The sequence below is a fragment of the Cervus canadensis genome, chromosome 2 (genome assembly GCF_019320065.1).
Source record: "Cervus canadensis isolate Bull #8, Minnesota chromosome 2, ASM1932006v1, whole genome shotgun sequence".
Classification (NCBI taxonomy): domain Eukaryota; kingdom Metazoa; phylum Chordata; class Mammalia; order Artiodactyla; family Cervidae; genus Cervus; species Cervus canadensis.
The window spans coordinates 96800412-96816632 of NC_057387.1; the positions used below are offsets into that span (position 1 = coordinate 96800412).

A 16221-nucleotide genomic window follows, 5' to 3' on the forward strand; every position below is an offset into this window, starting at 1 on the left:
GGTGATGGGCAGCAGGAGCCTGGAGCCCAGCCAGTCGGCGGGGCTGAGCTGGGTTAGGCAGACGGGCCACCAGTCTGGGTCAAACCCATGAGCACAAAGAGATTCTTTTGTGGGCACCTCAGAGCCAACAACCTCTGCAGGGGCCGTTACTATCAGTGGCTGGCCTTCTACCTAGCAGGTAAAAAAGAACAGAGGGCTTAGAATAAGGAAAATTATGCAAGGAGAAAAACAGTTGTGCAGCATTGGAAAAGTCTCACTGGCCTTGGGCATTGCTGTCTAGGAAGGAAGTGGAGGGGTGTCCCCAGAGGAGGGCTGGAAGGGAACTAGAGCCCCCAGGAGCCCCCACAGAGGGACCCTGCCCTCCAGTGTCCTTGGAGGAAGGTGGGCTTCCTCTGTCCTTTGCTGAGCACCACGCCCTCACCAGCCAGACTGCCTGCACATAGCTTGCACTAGAATGAAAAGCCAGAGGCCTAGCTGTATAGCAGGCTCCCACAGCAGCATTCTCCCCACAGCTCCTGAATGGGGCACTGAAGGGCTGGGATACAGGGCCAGGGAGCAGCCGCTAGTGCTGCTGCTTCTGGGAGCCCCTCCCACCACGCGCAGGGCGTCAGTGCACCTCTTTCTGCAGAGCAGACCCCTCGTGTTGTCTGTTACTTCCCATCCCCAGCTCCAGTTCCGGGCCCCAGTGCCCCAGGCTCGGGCCTCCAAGGGGCACAGCCAGCAGGACTGAATGGTTGAGCGCAAGGCTCAGTAGGGTGCCGCTCGTGAACTCGACCAGTGACTCCTGAGGGCTCAGTCGGCCTGTGACTCGCTGCTGGCCACCCCCCCACCCCCGGCCCCTGCATGCCAGGGGAGGAGGAGAGACTTCAGAGGCCCAAGTCCAGTCCCGCCGCACTTGGTCAGGCCTTGAACCTCAAACCTTAGGACCTCGGTCTCTGCAAGAGGCCTTGCCCTGGCTCCACCCGTGAGGCCACCCTGGACCCTCAGCTGCCTCTCTTACGGCCAGCCGTAACTGCTGCTTCGTGACCCCACCCATGTGCTCGCAGCTGCCACAATCCTCCATTGTGCCCCTAAGTAAACAAGCCTCGGACAGAATAAAACTGTTATTGTAGGATCAACATATAGGAGGCCTATTTGGCTGGGCTTTGTTTGGGAATGGATAAACTACCCCAGGCAGGCCTCACGCCCTCTGAAAAAATGCCCCCCAGACCCCACGCTATTGCTAGGCCTGTCCTCAAAAAACGCCCTAGGAGGTGGTGACAGGCTTAGCCAGGATTCTGTAGGGACCTGTCACACCAGGACTGGGAGCTGCCCTCTCCCAGGGCCAAGGTGGCCTTCAAGCCTCTTCGTCAGGGCAGCCTTCTGTGACCTCACACTGCTCCCACCCCCACCCTAGTTATCCTTTCACGCTCTCGTGACTTGAGAAATTCCCCTTTGTGGTCACGTTGAAGTTGCATGTAAAAATTATGTGTTTATCTCATTAATGGCTTACTTCCCCCTGGACTTCTAGCTCTGAGTGGGTCGGGGTGTGTTTTCTTCCCTTCTGAATTCCCTGAGCCTGAGGTAGGGCCTGGCCCATAGAAGGTGCTTGTAAACCTCCGAGGCTGCAAATGAATGCACACAGGCTCTGCTGGTCGGCCCTGGGTGCCCTGTGAAGGGTTCCTGGTACTGGGCCCCAAACCTCCAAGACCATGTGAGGCTCAGGGTCTCCTCTGGGCAGTGCTGGGTGGGAGGTGACACCTCTGTGCAGTACAAGGGTGTCTGCGCAGTAGCGCCCACGTGCTGTGCAAGCCCGGAGTGGCCCCCCAGAGGCGCCCACTGAGAGCGAAGCTGCGTGGCTAGGAGGGCCACCATCAGGGTGCTGGGGCCTCTGGGCCTGCCTTCCCAAATAGGCTCTCCTGGAAGGCGCAGGCCCGGTGAGACCATCCCCTGACTCTGCGCCTATGGGTCAGTGTCAGAGTCCAGCAGCATGGCAAAGCCCCAGGCCCATTTGTCTATTTGCCTGCATGCCTTCCATCTGTCTCTTTCAAACGGAGGGTCAGTGTCACTACAGCGCTGTCCCTCAGAGGTTGTGGGGCTATGTCTCTGATCCTGGGTGTCCTCCAGGGATGCCTGGCCATTTCTCTCAGGAGAACAGCCCACTTCTGGGAGACTGTCTCTGTCACTCAGGGGCTCTCTGGGCTTCTCTGGTGGCGACTCTCAGGGTCCTTCATTGCCTCTGATACTCCTCTGACCCCCAGGCTCTGGCTCAGGGTGGCTGACTCAGTGGGAGGGGTGGAAGGGACATGGCATGGGGGATGGGTCTGCTCACACTTATAACGGGACTTACTGGGTTAGTCCCAAGTATGGGGTTGGGGGCCTCAGTGGGGCTTCGGGCCACCCAGTCCAGCCCCACAGCTCCCCAGGCAAACCTGCATCCTTCCTTTGGGGTGAAACCCCTCATCAGCCCTTCCTGACCAGCCCCCTCTTTTGCAGCCCATGCTCTCTCAGCTCAGAGACCCTTTTCCAGAGTCACTCCCTCTAGTTCCCCTAGCAGAGTCTGTCCTCCAAGTCTGGCATGGTGCCTACAACTCTGATCTCCTCCCCAACTCATGGCCAGCAGACACCCCCCAGCCCCCGCCACCACAGCCCAGGTCAGCTTCCCCAGGGCTCCCCTTCCCTGTCGTGGGCAATAATTAGAGATGGCTCCCCTGGCACTCCCATCCTGGGTCCCAGAATGCCTTCCTCAGGTCTGGCCTAGCTCAGTTGCTTGCCCCTTCTTGTACCCCACAGCCCTGACCACCAGGTTCCCCCTAGAAAAAGCCTTCAGCTGGGGGAGGGGGCCCATGTCCCCTCCCCCACAGCCGCCTGCCATGGTCAGCGTGCTCAGCCTGGCGATGTGGTGGTGGCGGGTGGGGGGGCTGTCTGGACACAGGCCCCTTTGTGCCCAGCCCAGCTTGGCTGCTTGGTATGAGGCTCAGCTGCTCCCAGATCCTCACCCAGAGGGGAGAGGGGAGGCTTTGGAGGGGCTGGGGCTGGGGGGCTCTCAACTCAAGCTCCCTCTCAATATCCCACCTCTCAGATGCCGGCAGCAGCTCCTCAGGTGGGCTGGTGCCCCCGGCACAGAGTGCTGGGGGGCTGGTGAGGGAGGCCCCATTTGGCACCCTCTGGCAGCCTCTCTTCCCTCTGTGCTCCTCTGCCAGGCCTGCCTGCAGCTCCTGCCAGCAGAGGGGAAGCCCAGGGTGGGGGTAGGGGCCTGGAGGGTCCACGGTGTCCCCACTGGGGGAGGCCTGGAGGGTCAGGCACCTCATGCCAATGCCTTGCTGATGGTGGCTTTTCTCCTGTCCCCACAGAATGGTGCTGTGCCCAGTGAGGCCACCAAGAAGGACCAGAACCTCAAACGGGGCAACTGGGGCAACCAGATCGAGTTTGTACTGACGAGCGTGGGCTATGCCGTGGGCCTGGGCAATGTCTGGCGCTTCCCATACCTCTGCTATCGCAACGGGGGAGGTACCCAGTGGGCACAGGGCAGGGACCACCCACGTGGATAGAGCCCAGCCACCAGGGCCCAGCCACCCCCTTCTGGCACAGACCCCATCCAGACAGGCTGACTTCTGGCCCTAATCTCCTTTGCCCCCACACCTGGCTTAGGTACCCTTTACCCTGTGACCTTGGCAGCCTGATCGCTCGAGGGGAGAATAGGTAGAGAGGAAAGCAACCCAACCTCCCAAATCTCAGTTTTATACCCCCTGCACTTCAACAGCCCCCCCCCCCCCTCAAATGATTTGGGGATATTTAAGAACCCCATCAGCTAATGAGTGTGAAATTGCTTGTTTAAGTCATTAATTCCCACCTAAACCTGGTGGCTCTGGGACCTGGGTTCAGCTCAGAGCAGACTTCCTGGGAACCCCTGTCAAGTTAAAAAACAGGCCGTGCGTGAGCAGTGTGCCTCAGACTGAGGCTCCAGTCCAGGCCATGGCACACCCTTCTGGAAGCCCAGCCAATTGCAAAGGTTCTGCTGTCGGGTTCTGAGCAGGAAGAGGGTGGGATCCCCCAAAGCCAGCCCTGAGCCAGCCCTCTCCTGCCCACCAGGAGCCTTCATGTTCCCCTACTTCATCATGCTCATCTTCTGCGGGATCCCCCTCTTCTTCATGGAACTCTCCTTTGGCCAGTTTGCAAGTCAGGGCTGCCTGGGGGTCTGGAGGATCAGCCCCATGTTCAAAGGTGAGGCCCGGGTGGGGTAAACACACACACATGGGCCTCTGGGGGCCGTGCTGACTCACCCGTCTGTATAAACACTGCCATAAACCCCTATGGAACCTGGGTGTTGACCGGAGGCCCACATCAATGGCCAAGGCCAGGGACACATGCTGGGATCCATTGTTTACTTGGCCTCCACCCTCTCCTCCTACCGTGTGCATACACAAAAGCCCTTCGCCAACCCCCATCCCCAGCCCCCAGCTCGCTCCTGCCAAGGCCTCGACCTGCCCTTTCTGTGGCCCTCCACAAAAGTCTGCCCCTTAGGCCCTTCAAAATTGGCTTCGCGTCCTTCAGCTAGGTGTGTTAGGCTGCTCCTGCCCCTCCCCTCCCCCAGGTGTGGGCTACGGCATGATGGTGGTGTCCACGTACATCGGCATCTACTACAACGTGGTCATCTGCATCGCCTTCTACTACTTCTTCTCGTCCATGACGCCCGTGCTGCCCTGGACCTACTGCAATAACCCTTGGAACACGCCCGACTGCATGAGCGTGCTGGATAACCCCAACATCACCAACGGCTCGCAGCCTCCTGCCCTGCCTGGAAACGTCTCTCAGGCGCTCAACCAGACCCTCAAGAGGACAAGCCCCAGCGAGGAGTACTGGAGGTGAGGCCCCCCATGGGACCTGGGCTTCTAGGGGTCACCCTGGGGGCCTGTTTTCAGCCCTCCCTCTTTGCCATTGGGCAGTGGTCTGCCATCGAGGGAGGGTGACAGGAATGGTGTGTGGTAGGCGTGTGGGCAGCCTCTCCACGCCAAGGCTGACGCACAGGCTTCGTGAGGTCATGAGAGTCCTTACACAGCGGCATCGAGGGAGGGAAGGCTCCAACAGTCAGGCGGGTCAGCCGAGGAGAGTCGGGGAAACGAAGGGGAGGCTTCATGGCTAGCAGAAGAGCACCAACAGAGGCCTTAGCTCCAGAAGAGCCTGAGGCAAACCCGTTGTGACGAGGGTAACAGGTGCATGGGGAGCTCACCGGCCACGTGGTAGCCTTCAAGGAGTACGTGCCTTCTTGGAGGGCTTAGAGGAATGAAGCGCAGACCTAGCCCTGCAGAAGCAAAGAAGAGCTGTGGCCGTTTCCTGAGCCCAGAGCTGCGTTTGGGAAGGGCAGCCTGGCACCCCTCAGCTCTGAGCCAACAGGGAACGGAGTCCCGGGGCTGGCCTGAAGGGAAGCTGTTGCTGGGGGTGTTTGGAACATCTTGTCCCAGCTGGGTGGGTGTGAGGGCACAGCAGGACATCCTGGAGGAAATTCCCCACGCCCTGTTGGGGAGCTCATGGGAAGAGGGCTTTGTGGGCCGGTGGGCAGGCCTCGTTCATTCATTCCACAAACATTTATGGCGTCCACTCCGCCGGACCTTGTGTGCCCATGGGGTATGAATGGCCCTGAGACCATGCCACGAGGAGGTCACAGTCCAGAAGGGAGCTGGGTAGTTAATGCTATTAGGGGCAGGGGCCTCAGTGCAGGTATATGCAGGGGATGTGGTGAAGGCAAGAGCAGGTGATCAAGGAGGCTTCCCATGGACTTCCCTTGAGGTCCAGTGTCTAAGACTCCGAGCTTCCAGTGCCTCCACTGCAGGGGGCACAGGTTCAATCCCTCCTCAGGGAACTAAGATCCCACATGCCAAGCATGACACGGTCAAAAAACAAATCATAAACAAAGCCAAGACTTCCCAGAGGAGGGAGAAAAGGAGCTATAGAAGGATTGAGAGACATAGGCAGATGAGCCACAGCCAGGAGGTGTCAAACTGGAGCTGGGGGTGGGAGCAGGTTGGACAGAGTATTGGGACAGAGGAGGCTAGGGCATCAAAAGGCACAGGGCTTCCCCTGCCAGTCAGAGGGTTCGAGCCTTCTCCACGCTGTGATGGAGAGTCAGGGCTGAGCGGCTGAGGTCCCGGTTACACTCAGAAGTTCTAGCAGGTCCACGTCCTCTAAGCCGAGGGCCAGCACTCAGAGCCTCAGGGCCCAGTGTCCCTGGGCAGCTGCTGCCGCATACGTGCTCAGTCGTGTCTGACTCTTGGCAACTCCATGGGCTGTAGCCTGCCAGGTGCCTCTGTCCGTGGAATTTTCCAGGCAAGAATACTGGCATGGGTTACCATATCCTACTCCAGGGGATCTCCCTGACCCAGGGATTGAGCCAGTGTTTCCTGCACCTCCTGCATTGGCAGGCAGATTCTCTACCACTGAGCCACCTGGGGAGGCCCTGTGCTGCGCCATAGATGTTAAAAGACGGTTAAGATGTGGTCACCGTCCTCAAGACTCATGGTGGAGACCATAGAGCCGTTGCCTCCCAGTGAGGTTTGGGCAAAATTACCTCTGGGCATATTTGGTCATTCAGTCATTGGACGGGTCATTTCCTGAGCACCAAGTAGGTACTGAGAACTGCACTCAGAGCAGGGACAGAGCGGGGAGTAGGAGACTCCTCCCTTTAGGTATTCTGCTGCATTTGAGGCATGGTGTGGATTGGGCAACTTGATCTAGACGAGAGAGAACCTTCTGGAAGCTTCCAGAAGCACAAAGCCAAGAGATGCTCCAGAAATTCTCACCCCAGGGGCTGTCTTCCAGGGTGGGGCTACTGCCTGGCAGAGCCCAGGAGATTTTATCCAGTGCAATTAGAGGGGAATTCCCCTCCAAGAAAACTAGCCATGGGTCAGGAGGTCCACAGGATGGCCCGCTGAACTCCAGTCCTTGGCCAGGGCTGGAGCCAGGCCTACCTAAGTAGCCCCAGTCCCAGGCAGGACGCCTTCCCTTCAGGATGGCTCCCTCCTGCCCCCTCCTGGAGAGCCTAGGGAAGTGACCTTTGAGAGGGCTGCCCAAGCTGGCTTCAGCAAGATGAGGTGAGCAAGCACCCCCATTTCTCGGCACCTACTGTGTGCTTATTGTTGCTGTTTGGTCGTGTCTGACTCTTTTGCAACATCATGGGCTGTAGCTCTCCAGGCTCCTCTGTCCATGGGGTTCTCTAGGCAAGAATACTAGGGTGGGTTGCCATTTCCTTCTCCAGGGGATCTTCCAAACCCAGGGATCAAACCCAAGTCTCCTGCATTGCCAGGGGGGTTCTTTACCCCTGAGCCACCAGAGAACTATATGTTAGGCATATTATATGATATCATTTTCAGATTCAGAGACTGATTCCCAGATGTTAAGGAACTAGACTGCAATGCTGTGTCAGGATATACATGTGTCAGGATATACATGTCAGGATATACATGTGTCAGGATATGCATGTCAGGATATACACGTGTCGGGATACGCGCGTGTCAGGATATACATGTCAGGACATACATGTCAGGATATACATGTGTCAGATATGCATGTGTCAGGATATACATGTGTCGGGATACGCATGTGTCAGGATATACATGTGTCAGATATGCATGTGTCAGGATATACATGTGTCAGGATACGCATGCCCCACTGTGCCTGGTGCCTAATGTGAATTAGGCCGATGATACTCTGCAGGCGTTCTGGGTCCACAGTCTCCAGTGACCCTTTGGAAAGCTGCACAATCTCATTTGAGCCCCATGGCAACCCTATTAGTGGTGCCGGTTTTATAAAATATTCCCATTTTACAAGTGAACAAAGCAAATCAAGAGAAGGATTGACTCCTCTAAAGGGAGAAGAGCTCCCAGAGCAGATTTCTGAGCCCATGTCTGCCTTTTGCCCACCCTTTGGCCTCCAGTCTTCCCTGCCCTCACCACGTCTTTACAGCATGATCTTACAGTCCTCTGAGAGCTGATCCCTAAGCTCAGGACCATGCCCTCATCCCCCCAGCAGACACCTGGCGCCCAATGGGACTTGGATCCCAGCACCCCTCTTCCGGTATCTTCATGCCAGCTCTAGAGCCACACAGACCTCACTCAAATCCTGGCTGTGCTGCATACCAGCTTGGCCTCGTGAGGTCCAAACCTCTTTTAGTCTCAACTGCTCATCCATTAAGTGCGAGTGGTTACAACATCATTCTTGTTATTATAATGATATAGCAGAAATCACTAAGAACAGTGATGGGTGTTCAGTAAGTACAGTGATAGCCACTGCTGGAGATGCAGTGAAATAGATGAGAGTGTCCTGTTCTCAAGGCGTTTACCATCTGGTTGGGAAAATTAAAAAATAATGCAGAATAAGTCCAGAGATGCTATGTGAAAGCCAACTTGTAAACATGTGGGGTTCCAAAAGTTTTTCAGTTAGTTGTTTGGTCTCAAAAGCACATGGTCCAAAACCAAAACAAAACATTAAATATGGTGCCATAAAGAGAAAGTTAAGAGTTCAGAAGTCTAGCCTACCGAACTCTTTAAGCCCTTGTATTGTATGCTGAACTCTTGCAATAAAAAATAATACAAAGCACTACCAGTTTAGCATATGTAACTAGACAAAGTTTTTAGAGAGTCTTTTGAGCAAGGAGTGGGTTCTTTCCTTTGAATGCTGGTGCTTAAAGTAGATCACCTCTCAGCTGTAGCAGTTAAGACCCAGTGGCTATTCTGGAAGGCAGAGCCTCCCAGCACGATGTGCCCTAAATAGTGTGCCAGTCTGGTCGGGCTTAGGTAGCCCAGAACCTCCAGCCCTGCTGCCTTCAGCTTTGAGTGACCTTGTCTATTTGCCCCATGGGCCCAAACTATTTTTTTCTGCATGTCCCAAAGGGAAAAAGATTGGAACGCACAGCCACAAGGGTCCAGGAGCCTCTCCTGGGAGTAGGGGGTAGATTTTATTCATCCCTTTGTCTTTGGTTCCTCCGTGGACTGAGAGGCTGGAAAGTTTCTGACCCTGATGCCTGTTGAGTGAACCAACCCCGAGGCAGGAGTTTGCTGGAAGAGGGATGTGTTGGACAGCACCCTCTGCAGGTCACAGTATGAAGGGCAGCCTAGGAGAAGATTTGCGGCAGAGGAGGCCTAACAAGGTGCTTGCAAGTCTGACAGTCCAGTGGGCTGACCAAACAAACAAATCCCAGACCTGGCAACACTGTCCCATGAGGCACCAGGGTGACCACCATCACAAAGTATTAAACATGTTGTCATGAGGTTTGAGAACTGAGTTGGAAAAAAAAAAGTAAAAATAGTTAAGATTAGAGGACAGCCTATGAGCTATGCTGAGAAGTCCTCACTGAAAGAGGGGAAAGAAAGGAGCCTGTATTTTTCTAAGTTTATCTACAGATTACCCTAGGCTCATGTTATGATGCCCATTTTAAAGATGAGGAGACTGAGGCTCAATAATTTGTCTCTTGCTCATCAGTTCTAGCCTGGACAACTCCAACAACCAAGCCAGTCCCCATCCAGATACTCCCCTTTATACTTCCCAGTCCATTTTCCATGATGTTAATTCATTCATCCATTCAGAAAATGCTTATTGGGCATGACTCTGTGCCAGGGACTTTGCGAACCACTGGAGGGATACAAGAGTGAACAAAACGGACAAAAACCCTTGCCTTCATAGAGGGCAGATAACAAACTGAATAGTAAAACGTGCAGTATGATAGAAGGAGACATACTATGGAGGAAAATACAGCCAGGAATGGGGTAAGGTATGCTAGGCTGGGGCCGGGGTTGCAGTTTTACTCCAGGTATCCAGAATAGGCCCCTTTGCAAAGAGGACACCCAAGTAAAGATTTGAAGGAAGCAAGGAGCGGGGGAGCCATGTTGACAAGCCCAGCTGCGTAATTTGTGGGGCCCAGCACAAAATGAAAAGATGGGGCCTCTTGTTCAAATGTGCTCAGAATTTCAAGATGACAATGGCAGGACATTAAAGCAAGCACAAGGCCCTTCTAAGCATGGGGCCCTGTGCCTGCACAGATCTCACACCCGTGTGGACATGTGGAGGTCTGGGGGAAAAAAACACATCAGACAGGGAAGAGCATGTGTAAAGGCCCTGAGGTGGGAGTGGGCCTGGCACATTTAAGGAACAACAAGGAACCCAACACAGCTGGAACAGTGAGTAAGGGGGGAAGGAGCAGGAGGAGAGGAGATTTGAGAGATGACACTTAGGAGGTAGTGGATCATGGAGGGCTTTGTAGCCACCGTATGGACTGGGTTTTCCATGGCTAGAGATGGGAGCTGCTACCAGGCTTTGAGCCAAGGAGAGGCCCTGAGAGACCTCTTCTAAAAACCCTCCAGAAGCTTCTCATTGCTCTCAGAATAAAATCCAAACTTCTTCATCTTGACTTCACAACTTCTCTTGATCTTGTTCCTTCCTATCTTCATCCTTCTCTATTCCCCTCCCCTTCTCCTCCAGCCTTCCTGAGCTACTGACATGCCCAGGCGGTTCCTGACCGTGTCCTGCTGGGTCATGACCTGGCCCTGACCCATGCCCTCAGCCTGGCATGTACTTTCATTTCTCTTCACCCACTTTCTCCCCATCCTTGAAACTTTGGCTCAAGCCTCACCTCTTCCAGGAATACTTCCAGTGTGCTCCTCCCCATGGGGTTAAGACACTCCTGGCAGTGCCCACAATACCTGATTTAGGTCAGTATGCCCAGCATCTAGCAAGGGCTTGGCACATCAATGTCCAGTTGATTGAAGAAACACAGCCGGCATGGCATAGGGCTCCAGAGAGAGTCATGCATACTCAGGAGAGGAATTCAGGTTCAAGTCTAGGCCTGCGTGCTCCAATGTGTATGCTAAGTCGCTTTAGTCATGTCCAACTCTTTGTGACTCTTTGGACTATAGCCCTGCATGCTCCTCTGTCCATGGGATTCTCCAGACAAGAATACTGGAATGGGTTGCCATTTCCTCCTCTAGGGGACCTTCCCAACCCAGAGATCAAACCCATGTCTCTTACGTCTCCTGCATTGACAGGCGGCTTCTTTACCACTAGTACCACCTGGAAAGCCTCTATCTTTATTCAGTACCTCACTGCCTCCCTCTGTTCATCAGAGTTGGAGGACCAGTATGGGTGAAAAGATCACAGAAGGCTTCCCGGAGGAGGTGACGCCAGATAGGGTGCGTCCAGTCTGGAGGAGAGGGCCTTCCTAAAGGAAAGACCTGGGCTGGGTCTGAGCAGGGACAGGAAGACTTCCACACCCCAGGGGCTGAGGAAGCTAGCCCAGGCCTGGGGTGTAGCCTGCAGGCACCCTCGAGGATTCTGGGAGAGGCAGCAGACAGAGGCGGCTGGGCAGACTGGGGCTGGGGCCTCGCCAAGGCTCCCATCTCAGACAGGCCGGCCGCTGGGACTCCGTGAGAAAGGAGGGAGCTGCCAGGCTGGGCCCCGGGCCTTGGGGATGTGTTGCTGGGTGGCGGGGCTGGCCCGCAGTGACAGCATGTCCCCTTCCAGGCTCTACGTGCTGAAGCTGTCGGATGACATCGGAAACTTCGGGGAGGTGCGCCTGCCCCTCCTCGGCTGCCTGGGTGTCTCCTGGGTGGTCGTCTTCCTCTGCCTCATCCGCGGGGTCAAGTCTTCAGGGAAAGTAAGTCCCCCTCCCTCCAGGACCTATGCCCACCCAGAGATATCCTGCCTCCCCTGTGTGTGGACGGGTGAGTGGGGGAGTGATGAACGCATGTAGGAGGGAAAGAGGGACCAGGGGGCCTGTGGTGGTTGAGGGGGCAGGTTGGTGGGGGGAGTGTGGGAAGAGCCCAAAGGAGTCCAGTGGGGCCCCTCTCACCCCCAGGTGGTATACTTTACGGCCACATTCCCCTACGTGGTGCTGACCATCCTGTTCATCCGTGGCGTGACCCTGGAAGGAGCCTTCACGGGCATCATGTACTACCTGACCCCACAGTGGGACAAGATCCTGGAGGCCAAGGTGGGCTGTGGGTGGAAGGTGACCTGGAGGGACGGGGAGGGGCAGAGAGGTGCCAGCCTCTGAGCGCAGCTCCTCCTGCAGGTATGGGGGGACGCTGCCTCCCAGATCTTCTACTCGCTGGGCTGCGCATGGGGCGGTCTCATCACCATGGCTTCCTACAACAAGTTCCACAACAACTGTTACCGGTGAGAGTCTCTCCGCCAGCGCTGGGGCTGCCCCCTGTTCTGCCCTCTCTGCAGCCTGATCCTGCTTCCTCCAGACCCACCAGATCCAGTGCAACCTCCTGGACCCTCCCTTCCGCTCACAGCCTTGAGATCCTGGCAGTGCTGGGTCTGGGTTCTGTCACTGCAGAAGAGAGAAGGGGTGATGACAGTGATGCCCCAGTGGTCTGTAAGGACTCAAGAGCCCCATGCCCACTTAAAGAGGCCCAGAACAGACCAGAGATGAGAGTGGGGGTGCTTTTGTTCCTAGAACTTTTCCCTGTCTCCAAGTCTCCTGGCCTGGCCCAAATCGGGCAGGGGGAACTAAGCTGTGTGTCCTGACCACTGGTTTCCCTACCCATTAGAGACAGTGTCATCATCAGCATCACTAACTGTGCCACCAGCGTCTATGCCGGCTTCGTCATCTTCTCCATCCTGGGCTTCATGGCCAACCACCTGGGTGTGGACGTGTCCCGCGTGGCAGACCATGGCCCAGGCCTGGCCTTTGTGGCATACCCAGAGGCCCTCACACTGCTGCCCATCGCCCCACTGTGGTCTCTGCTCTTCTTCTTTATGCTCATCCTGCTGGGGCTGGGCACTCAGGTACGAGGCGTGGGACCCAGGCCTGTGGCTGGGGGCAGGAGGAGGCGGGGCCAACAGTAGGCCGCTGCTCTGATGGCCGGATCCTGCAGTTTTGCCTCCTAGAGACGTTGGTCACAGCCATTGTGGATGAGGTAGGGAATGAGTGGATCCTGCAGAAAAAGACTTACGTGACCTTGGGCGTGGCTGTGGCTGGCTTCCTTCTGGGCATCCCTCTCACCAGCCAAGTAAGAACCAAGGGAAAGGCTGGGCGGGAGTTGCCAGGGTATGGGGGTGAGAAGACAGGGGCGAGAGGGGGACCATAGCCTCAGGCACCCCTGACTCAGCTCCCACTGGCCCGCAGGCAGGCATCTACTGGCTGCTGCTGATGGACAACTACGCGGCCAGCTTCTCCTTGGTCATCATCTCTTGTATCATGTGTGTGTCCATCATGTACATTTACGGTAAGTGCCCGAGCTTCCACGGCCTCCCGTGTCCCAGCCCTTGGCCTGCTCGTGCTGTCCTGTGGGTTGCTGACCTCCCTCTCTCCAGGGCACCAGAACTACTTCCAGGACATCCAGATGATGCTGGGGTTCCCACCGCCCCTCTTCTTCCAGATCTGCTGGCGCTTCGTCTCACCAGCTATCATCTTTGTAAGTTCCTCGCTGGTCCCTGCCCTGCTGCCCCCGTGGCAAGCGTCTTTCTTTTGGGAACCAGCCAAGGAAGAGCATGAGCTCCTCAGGCCAGAGCTCCCTCTGGGGGCTCCGCACCCACAGCTCTGGTCATTGAAAGTCTGAGCGAAGCTACATAGAGTCAGACAGGTGTGGAGACTCAGAACCACCCAAGCCCTGGCCTTGGGTTAGGAAGGGAGCACAGGGCCCTGTATTTGCTGGAAGACAGTGCCCAGCTTCTGAAGGGGAAAATAGGCTGGCAGCAGCTGAGAGCCGGCCCTCCCTCCCTGGTATTTCCACCTGGCATCCCCCAAGAGGAGCCTCAGGAACCATGACTGACATTAGCGTTGGCCTCTGACAGCCTCACTGAGCTCGTGTCTCTAGTCCCTCATAGCTGAGGTGCTTGGAGTGATCAGGATATGTGGTGTGAACGCATGTTCCAGAAGCAGGCTGTGCAAGTCAGGTATCAGTTCAGAATCCAGGACACCCTCCTAAGCCACCCTGGAATGGGCTGGCTTGGGAGGGGAAGTTCTGAGTTTCCACCAGTATTCAACACCTGGAAGATAGACCCCCCCAACAGGGAGTGGAAGTGGTGGAGGGAAAGCCCACCATGACCAGGAATCATATACTAAGTCTTGTGATACAACTCTCCATGGTTTCGTTATTATCCCCACTTTACAGATGAGGAAACTGAGGCCCTGAGATGTTAAGTAGTTGACCCAAGGTTATATAGCTTCTAAGAGTCAGAGCCCTCATGCGAAGCAGGTGGTCTGATCTGGAGCATGTGTGCTGGACCCGTGCTGCAGTAGACACAAGTTTAGGAGGAGGAGTGGTCTGTGGACTACAAACCTTCTGATTTTGTACCTTTATGATCAGGGTGAGAAGTCGGGGGCTGGGGTGGGGGGAGGGATTTGCTAGTGTAGTGGTCCCTCCACAGAGAAGAGGCAGGGTCATCACTGAGTGACAGAGGGGTCAGCCCGATGGTCAGGGTAGTGTCTGGAGTCGTGTCCCCCTCGTGCCAGCTCCTCTGTGCCGCAGAGAGGTCAGCACCGGATTTCCACTTTGGCTCATGTTTCTGGGGAAAAAAAGGCCCCTGAGGGCTGAGGCCGCCATCACATGGGGTGTGGGATCTTCCCGAGCCTGGCACAGGCACCAGCTCTGGCCACTGGCCCAGCTTTGAAACAGGAGGAGCGGAAGTGTCCTGTAAGCGGTGGGAGGCGGGGGAGGGCAGATGCCACCGCCAAGCACTGTGCCCTTGGGGGTTGTGGCTTTGGCCCAGGACCTACCCTGGAGGAACTCATCCTTCAGGGCTCCCATGAAGCTGCCGCCCTGTGGGGAGACCCAGGGCACTGCGGGGAGGGCAGGAGGCAGGAGGTAACCTGCGCCCAGTGTCTCTAGGAAACTGAGGCAAAGCCTGCAGCATCCTCTCTGTGCTCAGAAAGCCAGGCTGGAGTCACCTTTAGGTGAGGATGCCAGGCTCTGTGGACCGTGTGCTTCTGTGCTGTTAGTTTTCTTTGGAGGCTTTACTTCTTCATAGTGCTGAAAAGAGCTTTTATTTATTATTATTTTTTTTACAAACTCCATCCTTCTATCAGCTCAAGAATTTGTCCACACATTAGATCAGGCTCTAGTTCCATTCAGGGAACTTGTTATAAGCTCATCTAAGTGCAGTGTCCCCCGGATGGATGCGGGTCTTGACTTCTAGAATTTAGTCACTAAAAAGGCTGGAGGGGCCTGAGCTCCAGGATACAGCTGAAGGCTTGGGAGGTGTGTGCTGAGGCCTCCTGGCAAGCAGCACCCACTGCCCCAGGCCTTCCAGGTGGCCCATGAACCACCTGCCCATCTTTCTGCTTCCTGTAGTATTCTTGTTGCTGCAACTCTAGGCTTTATCTCTGGTGTCCCTCGGCTCTTTCCAAAGCAGTTCCTGAGAGCACCCCCAACCTGACATGGTTTCTAGGCTTCGGAGCCTCACCGGGCTGTCCACTGCTGTCTCTGCAGCCATAGACTGGGCAGGACTCCTCCCTTTCCTTTCCCCCATTGCTCGCACCTCCCTGCATAAGTCAGTTCAGATCAGCACATAAGATTGTGCCAAGCGCTGTGCTGGGCACTGAAGACCTAGAGCTGATGCAATCCCAGGAGCTCCCAGGTCTGGAGGAAACATTCAAAAAACACTTAGTAGATGGAAAATGCCATTGAAGCCTTAAAGGCCACAGATTCGGCCTTACTTCAGCAGGCAGTGGGAGGCCACTGCAAGTCTTTGAGTAGAACTGACTTCCAAGGGCCACGGCCGCTGAACAGTTTCTTGGCTGCTTCAGGATTATCCCGAAGCCAGACCCCTCCCCTTCCACAGTGCCCACCTGCCCATCATACCCTGGACCCCTGGTGCCATCAGCTTCTTCCACTACCCAAACATTGATGTCAACCCTGCCCTCCCTGAGATGCCTCTTTCTAGTCTGGGAAACTGGAGAGGGTGAGGAGCAGTGCTGTTAGGAGGCCTAAGGCTGGGGTGAGGCTGGGCAGGACTCATGCCGGCTCCCAACCCCCACTCTTTGCAGTTCATTCTCATCTTCTCGGTGATCCAGTACCAGCCAATCACCTACAACCAATACCAGTATCCAAGCTGGGCCGTGGCCATTGGCTTCCTCATGGCTCTGTCCTCTGTCATTTGCATTCCACTCTACGCCCTGTTCCAGTTCTGCAGAACAGATGGGGACACCCTCCTCCAGGTGAGGGGTGGGGGCAGGGGCAGCCAGGTGAATCAGAAGGGGGTGGATGGATGGATGGCGCTCCAGGGCTCCCTTCTGATGCACTCTGC

The 16221-nt window shown here is 55.9% G+C and overlaps 1 protein-coding gene across 4 annotated transcripts in view; it reads left to right on the top strand.

The window, feature by feature from the left end:
* The window catches only part of SLC6A9 (solute carrier family 6 member 9), a 31692-nt gene that overhangs the window by 14140 nt on the left and 1331 nt on the right, over positions 1 to 16221 (top strand). For 2 of the 4 annotated variants that reach the window (XM_043461569.1, XM_043461570.1), the window contains exons 3-13: positions 3333 to 3489; positions 4072 to 4203; positions 4574 to 4844; positions 11488 to 11620; positions 11822 to 11956; positions 12038 to 12141; positions 12522 to 12759; positions 12849 to 12983; positions 13100 to 13199; positions 13288 to 13388; positions 15962 to 16132. In XM_043461569.1, coding sequence (XP_043317504.1) covers positions 3333 to 3489; positions 4072 to 4203; positions 4574 to 4844; positions 11488 to 11620; positions 11822 to 11956; positions 12038 to 12141; positions 12522 to 12759; positions 12849 to 12983; positions 13100 to 13199; positions 13288 to 13388; positions 15962 to 16132 — 1677 coding nt within the window. Of the gene's footprint in view, positions 1 to 2463; positions 2589 to 3298; positions 3490 to 4071; positions 4204 to 4573; positions 4845 to 11487; positions 11621 to 11821; positions 11957 to 12037; positions 12142 to 12521; positions 12760 to 12848; positions 12984 to 13099; positions 13200 to 13287; positions 13389 to 15961; positions 16133 to 16221 lie in introns of those variants that run through there. The other 2 variants (XM_043461572.1, XM_043461571.1) reach the window with 2 other exon arrangements.